The 16,105-nt window shown below is 38.5% G+C and overlaps 1 protein-coding gene across 3 annotated transcripts in view; it reads left to right on the top strand.

Moving 5' to 3' along the window:
- Positions 1 to 15,349, top strand: part of DDC (dopa decarboxylase) — a 61,700-nt gene extending 46,351 nt beyond the window's left edge. Inside the window, exons 13-15 of one of the 3 annotated variants that reach the window (XM_032999356.2) lie at positions 6,726 to 6,827; positions 11,021 to 11,263; positions 12,317 to 15,349. In XM_032999356.2, coding sequence (XP_032855247.1) covers positions 6,726 to 6,827; positions 11,021 to 11,236 — 318 coding nt within the window. In that variant the 3' untranslated portion in view covers positions 11,237 to 11,263; positions 12,317 to 15,349. Of the gene's footprint in view, positions 1 to 6,725; positions 6,828 to 11,020 lie in introns of all 3 variants that reach the window. The other 2 variants (XM_032999354.2, XM_032999357.2) reach the window with 2 other exon arrangements.
- The last annotated feature ends 756 nt before the right edge of the window (positions 15,350 to 16,105 follow it).

Consider the following 16,105-nt stretch of genomic DNA (forward strand, 5'->3'; position numbering starts at 1 on the left):
GCTCCCTTTCAAATTAAGCCAGACCACATCCATGGTTTTACTGCAGAAAAACATGTTTATTCATTAATCCTTTATTTTATTAATGTGCATAGATTGATAGCATGTTAGGATTATGATTAAGGGATACAGTAACGTATTAGTCACATCTGCCTCTACTGCTTCTTTGTTTCCTGTTTAAAATACTTTTTAAAGAAAAAAAAATGTGTACAATTTACAGTTTGTTAACAATGTTATAAATAAGTACTGAGTTTATTCTTGATGCAAAAAGAAGGGGTTTCTTTATCACTAAAAACCACATCTAGCAGCAGTCTAAATTATATATATACTTTCTCTGTAGCAGTAAAGTCAAATTCAAGCATACCTTTCAGCTTTATGAAGTTTAGGGAAACTTCTAGTGAGGGGAGATCCATGACTTATCTCTAAACATTTACAAAAATATCCATTAGCTAAAGGTCTAGTCTAGTATTCCAAACTCCATGCAGACACAAATTCCTTTCTATTGTGGTACTAAACAGATTAATTCCTAAGAAAGGCTTTTTCCATTGTTGTAAAATCACTGCATGAGGAAGTCTCTTTCAATTTGGAAAGGTTCTGGGATGGAGGGTACCCCTTGCTTCCCATTTTTATCAAACTATAATTTTCAAATGTTTTTACAAACATCAAAATCAGATTTTTATCCTCAATGTGAGGCTTTCAGAAATAAATTTTGGCAACAGTGACAATCCTGACGTTCTGTCATCCTTGTAGCAATCTGATACATATCCTTAGGTTGAAAATTTGACACAAGATTTGTTACCGCTTCACTAAGCTACCATTACAGTTTCTGGTGGGATTCTCTCTTAGGTTAGATTTCTGGAGACTGCAATTATTTCAGTATGATGCCAAGTTTGTAAGTAGGGCTAAATCTCTCACTGGGAAAGTAGAGGGTTGGAAGCCTCATATCAATTACACAGCCTTTTATCAGACTGGCTTCCATAGGTCAGTATTTACAGTCAACAAATTCCCTCTTTCCCTGTCTCCCAGGCATTTCCCTGACTGTCCAGCCAAAGAGTGCTTGTCTTCCTATAATCGTAGCTGAAGACTAGGGTTTTATATTTTCCAGGAAAGCAAATCAATCTTTTCTCAATGGTACCGACTGCAAAGTAAAACTCTAGTATGTTCCCTTATTTGTAAAGGTAATTCAGACAGCTAGATTCCCAAGGGCTTCTTGAATTAAGTGTGTATGTTTAGTATTTCATTGACTAAATTGTTCCCCAGTATACAGAGAAAAATAAGTTATGACCTTACGTTTGCAACTTTGAAAGGGCAAGTGGGATAATGAAGTGCAGAATTTGGCTCATAGTATATACATCTGTCAAACTGGAACCATTAAGTTAGTTTCCCCTGACACTGGTTTATATTTTCAAACCTATAGACAAGTTTCAAAATGAAAAGTCATCTGGAATTTAACTTCACTAGTTAACTTCACTTTAATATTGCTTATCCCAGTGTTTGGCCTTGAAAAGTTGCTTTCTTTTAAGCGTGTAGCATCTTGCCAATAACAGCTTTCATATTCCCATTGCTGGCAAAGGCAGTCCTTGAAAAGAATAGCTGGTACCATATCTTGTGTGCTTGGGACTTTTAGCTGGGTTTTAAGGGAACCTCTGTAGTTGCCAGAATTATTTCTGAAGCTGCGTTTATTATAGTGGGTGATACAGTAGACATAGGTAGAATGAGAAGAGACCTAGGAACAGGGGCAAAAGCAGGTATTGAAACCTTCCAGTGGAGAGCAGAGTGGCTGGAGCTGGGGAAGCGGGAAGAAGTGCTCTCTCCCTCTCTCTCTGTTGTGATACTAAGGAGTTGCCCCAGGGAAAGGGCCACAGAGCCAGGCAGAAGAGCAGGGGTTTGAAAGCAGAGGTCTCCGTGGGCTGGAACCTGTGGAAGGGGATGGCTACGTTTGGGATGTAGCATGCAGTTGTACACTGCACACCTCAGCAGATCTGTGTGTAGGGCATGTCATTTCTGTTCACACTATACAAGAGCAGCTAAGGCATGCCTGCTCAGGTGCAGGGCTGGGCCTTACTGAGAGATTTGGGAGCTAGGGTTTCAATTCCTTTCTGAGTTTATAAAAATCCTAATATAGATGCTGCAATCACCTAGGGAAAGAAAAAGATAATTCAGCTCCCTGAGTCACAGAAAACTGTAGGAAGATTTATCCAATGTTTATAGACTCCTAGTTAGGCTTCTTTTGCGCAGCCAGGTGTTACTTACAAAGTGATTTTCAATAATGATGTGCTTCAGACATGATACAGAGGGAAAGAACACTGTATAACCTTAAGAAGCCACACTATTTGCTGTGTGATTAGCAAGCTTCTATATGGAAGACCAAAGATATCTGCAACTATGTCTTCACAAACTTTTTTTTTTTCCTGGATGTAAACTGCCACAGAAAAAAAACAATTTGTCTCTTTTTTTTTTTTTTTCTTTCTTTTATTAGTTTGATTTAAGAAAAAGATGTTAGTTATGTTTGTAGCCTTAAATTCTGCATCAAAATGACTAGATAACCACTGCATCCTGGCATTTGTTTGTACTGAGAAAAACATTTAGGAACTAAAATATTCCTGGGAAATGAGAATGTCTGATTTGGATTTAGACACAGTAACTTTGTATTGTTTTCCAAACCTTCCAGCTATGTACACCAGATATGTACATATACACAACATGTAATATGAGCCTATTGCAAAGTATAGGTTTTAAAGCAGTGATAAAGGGGAGGACAGTCATCTCTGAAGGATGTGGGGAAAGAAACATACAAATTTTGGAGTTAAGACCCAAAGCTGCATAGGAGATATACAAAGAAGGCAAACCCAACAACAATAACACTCTTCCAGACTGATTCTGAACACTCAGACTCAGTATAAAAGTGAAACCCAAATGGCCCGTTTGTAAATGACCATTTGCAAACTGCTTGACCATCTATTACTCCTTTGTTGATTTAAATCCATTCAAAGAGCTCAGAAGTCATTTGAGAAATTTAGCAGTTAATGTTTTTGTGTGTGATCCCCGTGAACATTCTGACTCAGATGAATCTTCCATGGGACCAGAAGAGATCAGTGTACCACATCCTTCTTTCTTCACCAAGGATAATGAGTTCCATTATAAATCAACAGCAGCGACTAAGAAACTGGAACTGTACAGAACAGCAGTGTCAGAGATAGCATTTCAACTGGGGAGTGGCACAGTCCAAGTGGCTCTTGAGAAGACTCTTTTGACAGCATTTTCCTCCGGAGTGTAGTGGGATGTGAGCTAAGGCAGGCAGAGAAGTGAAATCTATAGGAGGAAAAGTATGAGGTGATCAAGGCTAGGCAGGTATGCTTGTTTACATATACATGTTAATGTACTCCGATGCTTCAGAGAAGCTCCCTTCAATCAAAAACTATTTTAGTTCTTGAAGGCTTTGCCCAAAAATCAAAATTCAGTTTAAACACCTCAATGCAGAAGCATTTGTATTTATACATATACATACACAGAGTTTTTAAAATAGGGACCATGTCTTAATGCCTCACAGGTTAACTACTCCCCTTAGTGATTATGTAAGACATTTCCCTTAATCCTGAATAATTAATTGAACCCTTTCTTGTTTCCCTTTTTGTTGCAAGAGAGCAATGGTTATTTACCTGAGATAGACAGTGATATGCAAAAATTCTTCACAAGCTTCTTTTTTTTTCAATCTGCTAAATTTCATGGTGAAGAAAAGGGCTGGTATTCTGCTCCCATATGCCAAGACTTTTCAGGCCACTAATACAGTCCATGTGATTCCACTTTGGGGACCCACATGATAAAGGAATTGTCCAAATGATATTGCTAGAAGCAGTATGTGGGTTGGTTTATGTATGTCCACTTTTTTGTTAAATTATACGACACCATTAATTTTTAAAGGTTAAATAATATTTGAATGTCAGCTTTCAGTTAATGGTGCTAGGGACTCAGCATGACAAAAATGTCAAAATCAAAAACACTTGGAGGGTTAAAATATCCTTAGATCAGGCTTGGTATGTACACATTCAGCAGAAAACTGAGAACAGCCTGTTAGTTTTTACCTCTCCTTTCCCATCCTTAGTTTCAGTGGTCACAGTTCTCCAAACAGGACTTTATTTTCCGTTTCCCTTCCTGTCTTGAGAATTTGAAGCACTAAAGCCACACGGGCCCTCCTGTGAGTTTCTGCCCTGCTCACACGCAGAGTGTGGGTACGGCTTTTGGACTCGCAGAGGCAGGTGGGATAGCTGAAAGCCCTGCAGTTTTACACAGTTTGAACTTCCAGGCTTAATAATGTTTAACTTTATTGGGTTTAATTATGTTTGATTGTAACAGTCTTTGTAAAAGCAATTCGGGATAACAGCTTATGGTTTAAAGGTGCAGGGCCTTGGGTAAATGTGTTAAGCAAAGCTATTACAAGGTGAAACGTCAGTTAAATCTCGGTTTTCTCCCCTTTCCAGTTCTGCATACTCTAAAACACTTGGTGCCCCCCAGTGGCTTTACAAATTATTGCTACTTGTTAGGACTCGCTATGGATGAAAGTACTTGCATCTAGATGAATACAAAATACTTCCAGAATGTTGATTTGTGTTTTACTGAATATTCACTATTTTTCCTTGCTTTTATTTATTTCAAATTCAAAAAAAAAAAAATCCTTTAGTGCAAAAAGTGGACATAAATACCTGCTATAAAATGTACATCATGGGTCTGGAGTTTTCTTGTACAAAGTCCTTGCAGCAAGCCAAATCTTAATTTTTTGTTTTATTCAGTTCTTACCCAGGTAAATTTTGAATAAATCCAGTTTGTGATTACATTCAGCTGAACAGTTGTGAAATTGTTATCTCATTGAACATGATTTTTTTTTTTTTTATGGCTTTGATTTCCAAGATGTAGTATATGCAGTGTGAAATTTTGCAGACCTGTGTAAAAGACATCAGTTTGGTTAAGGCTATAGAAAATAAGGATAGGAGGAGATAGTAAAAGAACATTACAACATGTATGCATATTTCACATGTTTTCCATGCACTTATGCATACAAGTATCTGTATGTATATATAGACTTCTGCTCAATTTTCATAGCTGTAAACTCATTCTGTTTACATTTGCAGAACAGTCAAATGCCTTGGAAAGGATTGGGCATTTTATTGGTCTCATTCCTGTCTCAAAGAGCTTTCAGTCTAATTTTAGAGGGAGATGATAAATGGATGTAGCAAAGAGCAGGGAGGAAGTGGTAACAACAGGAAGATTGGCTTGTTGCATAGGGTACCAGTATGCCCAATGTGAAGGTTTTGAAGCAATGTTTTGATTCAATATAAACAATGTTTTTCTATTTTAAGGAATAAACAAGCATCAGAAAGCTATGATTAAGATTGCTAAATGTGTTGGGTTTTTGTTTTGTTTTGTTTTTTCTTTTCTGTAATTTCTGTTTTGCCTTGTTCTTGCCCTTTTGGAAGAAGCTGCTGGGAGATGAAATATTCCACATCAAACCCTGGCCCAAAGTGAAATGTTTCGGTGTCATTTGATATCTGTCCTTGAACTTACAAAAAGGCAAAGGGCAAAAGCAGGAAAAGACATGTGCTTAGTTGTTTATTTTTGGAAAATTATTTGCAGACATAAATATATAAAAGCTAAGGAACCTTTGAACATCATTGTAGATGTTGCTGATAATTTTTGGTGTAGAATGGTTACTGCATGAAGACAAACTGTAATTATAATAGCTGGTTGATGGTTTTTGTTGTGTTTTTTGTTTTTGTTTTTTTGTTTGTTTGGTTGGTTGGTTGGTTGTTTTTTTTTTTTTGTTTTTTAGGGTAGTGAGCACTAAACTGATGATAGCCAGTGAGAGGGCGACTGGGTAAGGTACTGCAGGTACCTGATGAGGATATGGGTTCTTTTTTTTCAAGCGTGTTTGAATTAATTTTCAGTTTGAAATAAAGTGAAACGTGGTATGAGTATGCTAGCATCACTGACTGATGTTAAGACTTCCCAGCTGGTTGTTAGTATGCCTGTTGGTATTTTTCCTATTTGTTTGATTTGGGAAGAGCACTGGTTTCCTATGCTTCAAAATAATTGCTTTGGCTTGGTCTTCGATATCACTCTTTTTCCCCCAGTAACTTCTGAACAGGTTGGCCTTGATTTGCTATACAATTTCTTGATTATACTGCCATCACCTTTCTTTTCAACTGAAACTGAGCACCCAGGTCAGAAGAGTAAGCGAGTTCTCCCCTTCTTCACAGTTACTCTCATGTTAAGTGAACTGTTCTAAAAAGTGTATCTTTCCAGCTTATTTTACTCTGGAATTGTGATCATTTTCTCTATATATATCTGTGCCTCTCCCCCTTTCCCTATAATAACTTTTGGACTCTTTAGCCATTCCCAGCCAAAACTGACAGTGGTAGAAAACCTAAAGAAGAATTATTACAATTATTTACTATTAACATGGTATCATATACAACTGTGACGAAATGTTTCATTAAAAAATAGACTGGTACTGCCTAAGATAGACTGAGCTACTAATATAGTAATGGCTCAATATGGTCTCTGGAAGTCATAAACGGGATGTAAGTTAACATAAACAGATGGCAATATGTGAATATTATCACATATCAGAAGAGGGAACAGGGAGAAGAGATTAGGGATGGAAGAAGTATAGCACATCTTTTCTCTTGATGAATCAAATTTATACAATGTAGATACTATCTTTCTCTTCTCAGCACATCAGGCTGTCGCATCAATTTGAACATTTAGTCCTTCAGGATGAAAGATTTGAGATCTGTGCTAAGGTTGTTTTGGGATTAGTCTGTTTTCGGCTGAAGGTAAGGCAGCTAAAACCTCTTACTTCTTCTGTCATGTTTTAGAGCAATATAATAACCTGAAATTTAATATAGTCTTTGTAGTTAATATACTTATTTATTTTTAAAGAAAAGAGGAGTTCATGTAGAACAAAGCAGATTAAAGAAAAGAGCTGAAGACAATTTTGTTAAAAATTAATCAAATGCTTAAGAGAAATTCAAGCATATTAAGGTATGGAAATATACAGTCAAGGCAAATGGTCTACCCAGTCATACAAAATGATCATTACATTCTACACTTGATGGGCTTTGATGAAGATGATTGTTTTAATATATTTCCCCAGACATTTGTATAAGATGTGTGAGCGTATGTATTATGTGTTTCTTGTCAAGTTAATTTCCTATGTGTGCATACTTAATATCCAATTTTATATGTATACACTATGACTATCATGGATGAAGATTAGCGTAGTAAACACTTTTTTATTGTTTTCTTTAAAGAATACATTTTCACTTATAAAATCCTACAGTCAGAGTGGGCAAATAGGACCAAGATATGAGTAAGAACAGATTGCATGGGAGGCCAGCTTCCCAACAACCCTTAGTGCTGGTCTGCTTTTTTTTTTTTTTTGCTGAACATGATCCTTTGCCCCTTTGGCCTTTGCTTCCCCAAAAATCTCTGTAAGTGCCAAGTTCACTGACGTAGAGCCCTTGCCCAACAGGAACTAGAAAACTCACTCTGCTCTCAGAGGATACGAGCTGCAGTAGTTGGGAGGGCGCACTAAATGTAATCAGACATTAAAAGGGGATCAGTGTCTCCTTTTAGGCAAAGAACTCATTTAATAGAGGAGCTTGCTACTAAAACTTCTGAAAAGGGCTGGATTGTGACACTGAATCTGAACACCAAGCAATAATAACAACAGCACTGGTGTTTTCTAGTTCACATGATACCTAAATGAGCTTTTAGCTTTTCCGAAGGCTCACAAGCACATCCTGGCTCCTTCTGGGTACTTGGGTAGTGTGGTATTACTACTTTTCACAAATTCTTTTCTCAGTCATTCAGTTGCCCCAGCTACCTGAGTTTGATACAATTGGCTGAGGGAGCTAACGAATCTTTAATAATGAGGTAATGGTGAATTCATCTGGAATAGGAAAATGGCTTTGTTTGAATTTATATTGTTTAAAACAAAAGAAATAAATTATCTGTTGCTATGGGATCAGATAGATTACAGAACGTGGAGGTCTTCCCATTAAGTGGAAACATGAATACAATTTATTTCCTAACAAGAACTTTTATAAGATTTTCAGGAATACATTCTGTGGCTTTTATTGCTCAGTAACAAGATGTTGGTTGTAGTCTGCTCTCTCACATGGAACAAGCAACCACTAGTTTTGCAGATCCAGAGACAGCTGTTAGTCAGTGCTCTACATTTACTTTAAAGGAACAGTCCTGATGAAATAGGGCATAGCAACACAGGAATTGTCACTTTTGATGAGACCAGTAGTTCATGTACATCTGTTCTCCTGTCCCTGATGATCCAGAGGAAAAAATTAGGTCTACAGGAAAAGACAAGTTTACAAGAGGAGGTAAATATTGGACACATGGCTAAGAAAATTCTGAACAAGTTGTGAAATAAAGGTGTGATTCTGCTGAAAACCAACGTTCAAACAGCAGTGTCTTCATCGCTTGCCTCCCCAGTCCAAAAAAATGAAACCAAAACTAACAAATGAATACTATTCTAAATGAAGAGTGTTTTATAGTTATTTTTGCAGCTTTATTTGCTTTTAAAATCACTCTTTCAAAAATCTTCCCGTGACTTCTGTAACTCATATCAAAATCCATCTTAGGATATTTGTAACTTTTACATAGTTACAGTGGGACGATGGGACAGGGGACTTGAACTGTAATGCTACACAGTGTGAAAGTATGAAATATTTTTCCTTCCTTTCTTCTTGAGAAATCCTTTTTTATTTTGTTGCTTAGCTGTAACTTTTAGTTTTTTGCTTTTCACACTTGAGCAGATGGACTAATAATCTGTGACTTTCATATTATAACTATTTCATCAAATGTATCATGCCAAAGGGTTAATTTTTGGCCTCCTTGTCATGTCTGCAGATGAATGAATACAAGTCAAGCTAGTAATTCCTCCGAGGCGGTGAGAATACTGCCCTATTGAAGCTGACAGACTCAATCAGAGCTGGCTTCTTGAAGCTCTGGGAGAGGATTAGTCACTACTAACTTCAATTTGATGTGACACCCGGGTGTTACAGTATCCCCTAGGTGCAGCTGTGAGAGTAGAACAGAAAGATATTATAAATATTTCTCCTTCCTCCCCTCACCCCTGCCAAGGTCATTAACTTAACATCATATAACCACTTGTATTGCCTAAAAGTTAGTGCTGTGCGTTTCATATTAAAGGCAAGGGTCATAATTTTAATGATGGATTACTTTTAATAAGAAAGCAGTATATCATGGTCACCAGTGCCTGACCCATAATGGGTGGGGTCTTGCAAGACACCAAAGTTGGTCCTGTTCTTAGCAGCATTTGAGTAGCATAAGTATCTCCTAGAAGACTAAGGCTAAGCCATGAATTTCGGGCTCTCATCCAAATTCCCTAGCAACTTGTGCTAAGTCAGAACAAGGCTTTGACTTGGGTTCAGCTCTAACTCTAATATGATCCAAACCCATGAGAATAATACATTTATCCTCAGCACCAGTGGGAAGCTGTGTCTCCCTTATGTTTTGTTTTATATGGAAAAGGCTAAACAGGCAAGTCACAACTGCACGGATTTGAGAGAACGTGTTTTCTGATACGGATGTTTTCAAGAAGACCTGTGCTGCCACAGATACAAAACTGCTGCTGAACAGACTGATTTGTCCATGTTTGACTCTTTTACCACAGTGTTCTGGAAGGGAGCACTGCAGTAAAAGCACAGATGCTCCTAGCATCTCTTCAAATTTTGTGTTACCAGCAGTGTAATAGAAAGAGTAAGGGCTGTACAATAGCTAAGATACTTCGCCAAAGAATAAATTATAGCCCTCAAGATCAACATGGTATATCCTAAGCTATTACGGTCAACTGCCCAGCAAAGCTGAAGCCATTTCTTGGTCTGCTGATATAAAAGTTAAGACAGATGGGTTCCTTTAATTTGTGTAACAAAGACTGTCAAAGATATTCAGCCAGCACTTCATCCTGTGTTGCTAAATCAGACAAAAATCCCAAGATTTTGGGGATCCTTTCTTAAATTGTTTTTATTTAAAGCGATTTACTACTGTTTTGAAAATGTGATTACATCTTTTGTTTTATTCTCAAATGCTGATGGACATGAACTAGGAAAACCATTGATTCAACTTTAACTGAACCTGCAAATGAATCAATGCTTCCCCGTGCAGTCCTATTTCTTTTGAGATTTGATATTAAGAGGGTATAGCTGTTCTAAGGGAAATCCTTACATTCGCTATTTGTGCACAAGGAAAATGGAATATACTAGGAGGAGGTAAAATTCAATACTGCATGCATGTAGAGTCCCTCTGACCTTCTACAAGATATTTAACATTTATATCTTGGTTTCCTGGAATACAGAAGACTGTTCACTTGCAGTGGGTCAGTTTACCACATTTCTAAAATCCCTCTCTAAAGTCCCACTGGGTAGGATTCTGTGGTGGACACTTCCTATAGAACTTGAGGCAAATACTTTTTTAGGGTTTCTACTGATAGTATGAAACTTACTTATGCCAGGGATACATTACATTAGCTATTTCTTAATTAAGGGTAAGATTTCCATCTTCATATTCAAAAGACTCTCTCATGGCAGCCATGCTTAAGTGAAGACTGGAAGGTTTGTTTTTCAAATGTTGGTATCGTTCATTGCAAAACTTCCTCCCACGTTTGATTAGATCTAAGAAAAGTATAATGAAATGGATGCAATAATGAATAGCTCATGACCTTAGGCCACAAAAAGCAGTCAGCTATCACAAATGCCCCAGTGTGAACACTGCTTCTAAACCCCAGTTAATCCATAAATCTCTTTGTGGCTGAAAAGTTATCTCTCGTGCTGTCATCTTTTTGTAATCCTTTGATGGCAAAGCACTGAGAGATGAGAAAGTGGCTGCGTGTTACTGGGGGTACTTGGGCTTGGCCGCTTGGTGGGATTTACATATTCCAAACTTGCTTCTGAAATTCATCGCCATATCTCTTGAATTGCAACGATTCCAGGGCTCAAATGAACTAAATAAGGCGCTTCTTAAAAGCATAAATGAGGCCAAGAAGATCCATCTCGTCCCGTGCCACCTGCGAGAGACGTTTGTGCTACGTTTTGCTATTTGTTCCCGCACAGTGGAATCCACCCACATCACGTTTGCCTGGCAGCACATCTCACAGCTGGCAACTGATCTGCTGAAAACATGGGAGCAAAACCACCACCAGCAGTAACAGCAGTGAAGTAGCAGTGGGGAGGAGGTAATTAGCTGGCCTTCTGTGTTGCCAAGTTTTATTTTAGGGGCAGGTGGGAAAGTCAAATTATGAAGGAAAAAAATATAAAACCTCTTGTTATATAGCCCAGCTGCAATAGCAAAATCCTTGCCAGCAAGCTGTGTTGTAACCTTATTCATTCCTTCTCTGTACTGTAGTTTCATCTTGCCTGTTTCCAGGATGCACATAGCCATGGGGGCTCGAGCTGTCAAGCCTTTCTTACCAGTTTGTAATCCAGAGCTTTTATGAACCAGGCAATGGAAGGGTTAGTGCTTTCTCTGTTGTCCCCCTTAACCTCTAGCACACCCACCCCTCTTCTCACAGATGAAACGGTGAGGTGTTATAACCAATTAACATTGCTGTGACTTCAGAAAGAGTCCAAGTCGGGAGAAGTTTAGTAAACTGGTTCTAACACTGTACATGTCCTATCTAAACAGGCGCACACAAATGTTGTTGTCATGATGTGGGGCACTATCATGTCATGACATGCTTGCTGCAGTCATTTTGTAAATGAAGTTAGAACTTCAGGACTTACATATCCAGGTCAGGGAGGAGTGAGCACTAAATGAACACTAACCATCATTGTGGCAGGTTCTCCACTTTCTCCTAAAGGCTTTGCTTTTAAAACAGCCATTTCGTCCAATCTCAACAAATAGGTTATGCTGGCTATTGGCTTTCACTTTGATCATTCATAATGAGGCTTCTTAAAAGCTCCTTCTTAAGAGTTTTGGCAAAAGCCATGTGCTACCTGGTATTCTATATTTTTAACCAAGTTACTATAAGCAGTGATTACTTGAAAATAATCTGTAAACTATGTTCTGTGAAACAGAATTGTGATTTCTTTTAATGGCTATCATTCTGCTTACTTCATTGTGTAATAAATCTTTGACAAAATATGCTAAGAAATGAGATGGCAAAAATGTTACTCTTTGTTTCTCAAATTAGCTAACAAAAGAGATAACAAATTACAATATAAATTAAGAGAACTAACCCCCAAAATAAGCTGTGGTGCCCTCATCAGTGTTTTTCTTCCATTAACAGTGACGCATGGAATATGAAAATACTGGAAAACAATTAACCTTCAGAGAAAGTCAAATAATATGTACATGGCACAAACGATTGATATGTTGTCCTGCCAAAGGCAGGTACAGTCAAGAGGTGAAATGGAAGTCAGAAACACCATCTGACTTTAATAAGTACTTCTGCTGTTTTGAAAACACAAATTCCAGACAGTTACTTCTGTGTAAATAAGAACAAAATAAATAGCTACTCCAAGAAAAATAACCTGTAGGATTAATTTCTACATTTGCATTTGTTTTCATCTTTTTCCTTTTACTGCTCATATTAACTTCTAAAGCATCTTGAATAACTCGCACAATTACTCAGCTTTCTCCCTTCATCCCTTGCAAGTATACTTCCTACATTTGGGAATTGGCAAGTAGGCCATGAAACATGCACCAGGACAATTACTTTGGCACACAGTCTGCTCCTACCCACTGTCTTTCCAGAAGGGATTAAATAAACTGACTATGGACCAGGTGGATTATTCTGGTGATTCCTAATCACCTCACTGCTGTGGTGCAAACTGGGGAAGGATTAGTATTATTGTGTGCACAAGTGGTACATCAGAGATGTGCATGAATCCTGACACTGAGGAAAAACTGACCAAGCTCTGCATTTTCAGCAGGTCAAGCTGTGCAACTAGGGGAGGCGCTGGCATACCACCCTTCTGTAAGGCTAGCCAGAGGCTGTGTTACCCACCCAGACAGAAAAGCTAATTACTATTTAAGGAATTGATTTCACAGGTAACAGATGAAGCAAAGGATGACAAATTAATCTGGCAAAAACAAGTAGTACTCGAGCAGGTGACTGAGCCTTTCCACAAGACAATACTCTAAGCTCCAGTATCAGGAATTTCGATAGCATCATTCTCTTTAGCAGAACCAATATGAAATTAAGCTTTTCTATAGTAGAACAATGTAATAGATTGGTAGACTGAAGAGATTGGAAAATGCTGGCAGTTGTTTCCTTTCTCTGTTACTAGTTTTTTGAAAACATTCATTTCTCATGACTTGGGAGACAAAGTTCACCCATAGCACATATATCATAGAATCACAGAATGGTTTGTGTTGGAAGGGACCTTAAAGATCATCCAGTTCCACCCCCCCTGCCATGGGCAGGGACACCTTCCACTGGACCAGGTTGCTCAAAGCCCCGTCCAGCCTGGCCTTGGACACTTCCAGGGAGGGGACGTGGTCCACACTGATACAATTTTACAGATTTTGCATTATGAAAACACTAGAATCTAGGAGCCAGAGAAGAATTACACCTTCTCTATGAGACAGACCAGTATTTTGCATGTGAATATATAACCAGGTCTGCCCAGGAGAAAAAAAAAAAAGAAAAAACGAGATCAGATTCTGATCAAAGCTATCATGGAGTAAATCTAGGATAATTCCACTGAAATGAAGTGGAGCTGCTTTGGGCTTATGTGGCTATAATTGAAATTAGAATCTAACTAATAAGTACTGGAAAAGAAATGCATAAGGTAAGGCAACACTAGACTGAACAGAAGAGGATTTTGGTGGAAATCCTCTCCATGGAAACCAGAGCAGAGGTGGATGATGCACACCTGTGTGAGCCTCAAACTGCTGTAGAACAGGGGCATGGCCAGGATGCATATCCAAACCCAGGAGAGGTGAAATGTTCCCAGCAGCCCAGAATTAGACGTAGGTCCCTCTAGACATTTGTGGGAAAATGTTGCTGAAGCTGACATTGTTAAACATTCTTCAGCATATGGGTATCAGTTTTAGAAGAGGCTGTTGTCAATACCAAAACTCCTTTTGGCAAAGAACTTAGATAAGGGTTAATTTAAAATATTATAAATGTAGTAGAAGTTAATTTATTTTTGTTTTTAAAGAAGTGATGTAAGTAAATCTTGTAATAAACAGCAGTGACAATACCTATGGAATTATATTTGCCCATGGCTAGCCAAATACAGAAATCTGAAGTTCACAGTTCTAGTTCTTCTGAAATTCTGGGATGATCTGAATATGTACTTGGTGAAGGCCGTCTTAGTATTTATTCAGTCTCACATACCCTCTTTTCCCCATATGGTAAGTCCTTGATTGACTATTAATGTTAGGTTATCTGAAAATGAAGTCTGGGCTATGTAATCAAGAACTAAAGTGTTGAAAAGAACATTTTGAAAGAAGAATGTAACTGCTGTTTCTGTTCTGTAGCTTTGCACCATATCTGTAAGTGAGAAATACTGTATTTATGAATAGTTAATATGTGAACCTGAATTTGTTTTGCCTTGTGTGCAAAAGCTAATACAGTCTGTGCCAATTAATGCTGTTTGATGTTAAAAATACTTACAACATCTCAGAACTGTACTTTAGTAGAATATCCACATCTCAAGGGAGACAGTGCGGCTACTAGAGGAGGGAAAAAAAGTAACTTTTTCAGTAACCGTATGTGCTTTTTTTTTAAACTAGTGGAGCGCTAGTACAATACTTACATTCCTAATAATGATGACAGATTATAAATATATTTTATTACTGATGGTGAAATACTGAAAAGATACGTATTTATGAAAGTATTGCTAATATATGATACTCTGAACTGAATTATAATTATTAAATTTATAACTTTCTCTTGCATTTGCATATCATATTCTGCTCACAGTGATTGTTTTGTTGTTGTTGTTGCTGTTGTTGTCTCCTGTAAGGATGCCATATTTGATGAGTAGCCCTCACATTGCAGTTGCCTTAAAACAGCAGTCTAAATGTTGAGATGTGTAAACCTGAATTGCTCAAAGCCAGGAGCAAATGAGAAATAAAACCGAGAACTCTGAAGACCAGGGTGGTGGGGGCAGATTAAATAACCATCAATGGATAATACCTACATCACATACACAGAGTCTGTGTGACCTAAACGGAAAAGTAATCAGATGTTTAGTGCTTTTTTATTACCATTTGTGAGCTGCCAAGTTTTTTCAAAATCTGTATCCATAGCCTACTAAACAGACGTGTGGGTTTTAATTGGCAGCATTAATAAATGGAAACAAAACTATGACTATTGTCTGTCTTTGCTCTTAACGAAGCTTTTCCCACTTTATTCACGCCAGATGTGCTGTAAGGAGTCCACCTTGCCCACTCAGGTCACGTCAGTGCCCTGATTTTCACCATCACATTTTTCTCAATGCGTCCTTTGAACAAACTGCTCTGCAAATGAGAGTTCCCACGGGAAGTTTCCTCCCCGGCAACGCAAATCTGAAAAATCTTGGCCACAGCTAGGGTCGATGCCAACCCTTCTGCACGGTCCTGCAGCTGGATCTGCCACTGGAGCCAGCTGCCCAGCTTCAGTTTTGGTTTGCAGCTGAGGCATGGTCAGGCAGGACGAGGCAGCAGCCCCTTCCGTTAGCCCTGCCTGGCTGCAGCCCCCCTTCCCCAGGGGAGCTCGCAGCTCTAGGCTCCCGCGCTCCCAGCCCCGCTGTGCGAGGGGAATCAGGCAAGCGCGCCCTGGCACAAATTTGACGGCAGCAACATTGCAAACTATAAATGTTAGCCCAATTTGGTCTTAGATGATAGCTTGCATAGTAGCACAGACAGTTTAATAGGCTGTCTGCACAAGCTTGATGTATAACAAAGACCTGACAGCAAGAAATGTTTCTCGTGGAAAATTAAATGTTCACCCACACAGAAGTGACGGTGTTAATACCAGAGGTGTGGAACTGCAGCACAGTATGCTGATGTTGGTGCGCGCCAATTTGAAGGTGGGTTGGCATGATCCGGGTAGGGACTCCGTGTCCAGTTCCTGGGACACACG

This window comes from Tyto alba, unplaced genomic scaffold, assembly GCF_018691265.1.
Source record: "Tyto alba isolate M040663 unplaced genomic scaffold, T.alba_DEE_v4.0 Super-Scaffold_27, whole genome shotgun sequence".
NCBI classification, from domain to species: Eukaryota; Metazoa; Chordata; class Aves; order Strigiformes; family Tytonidae; genus Tyto; species Tyto alba.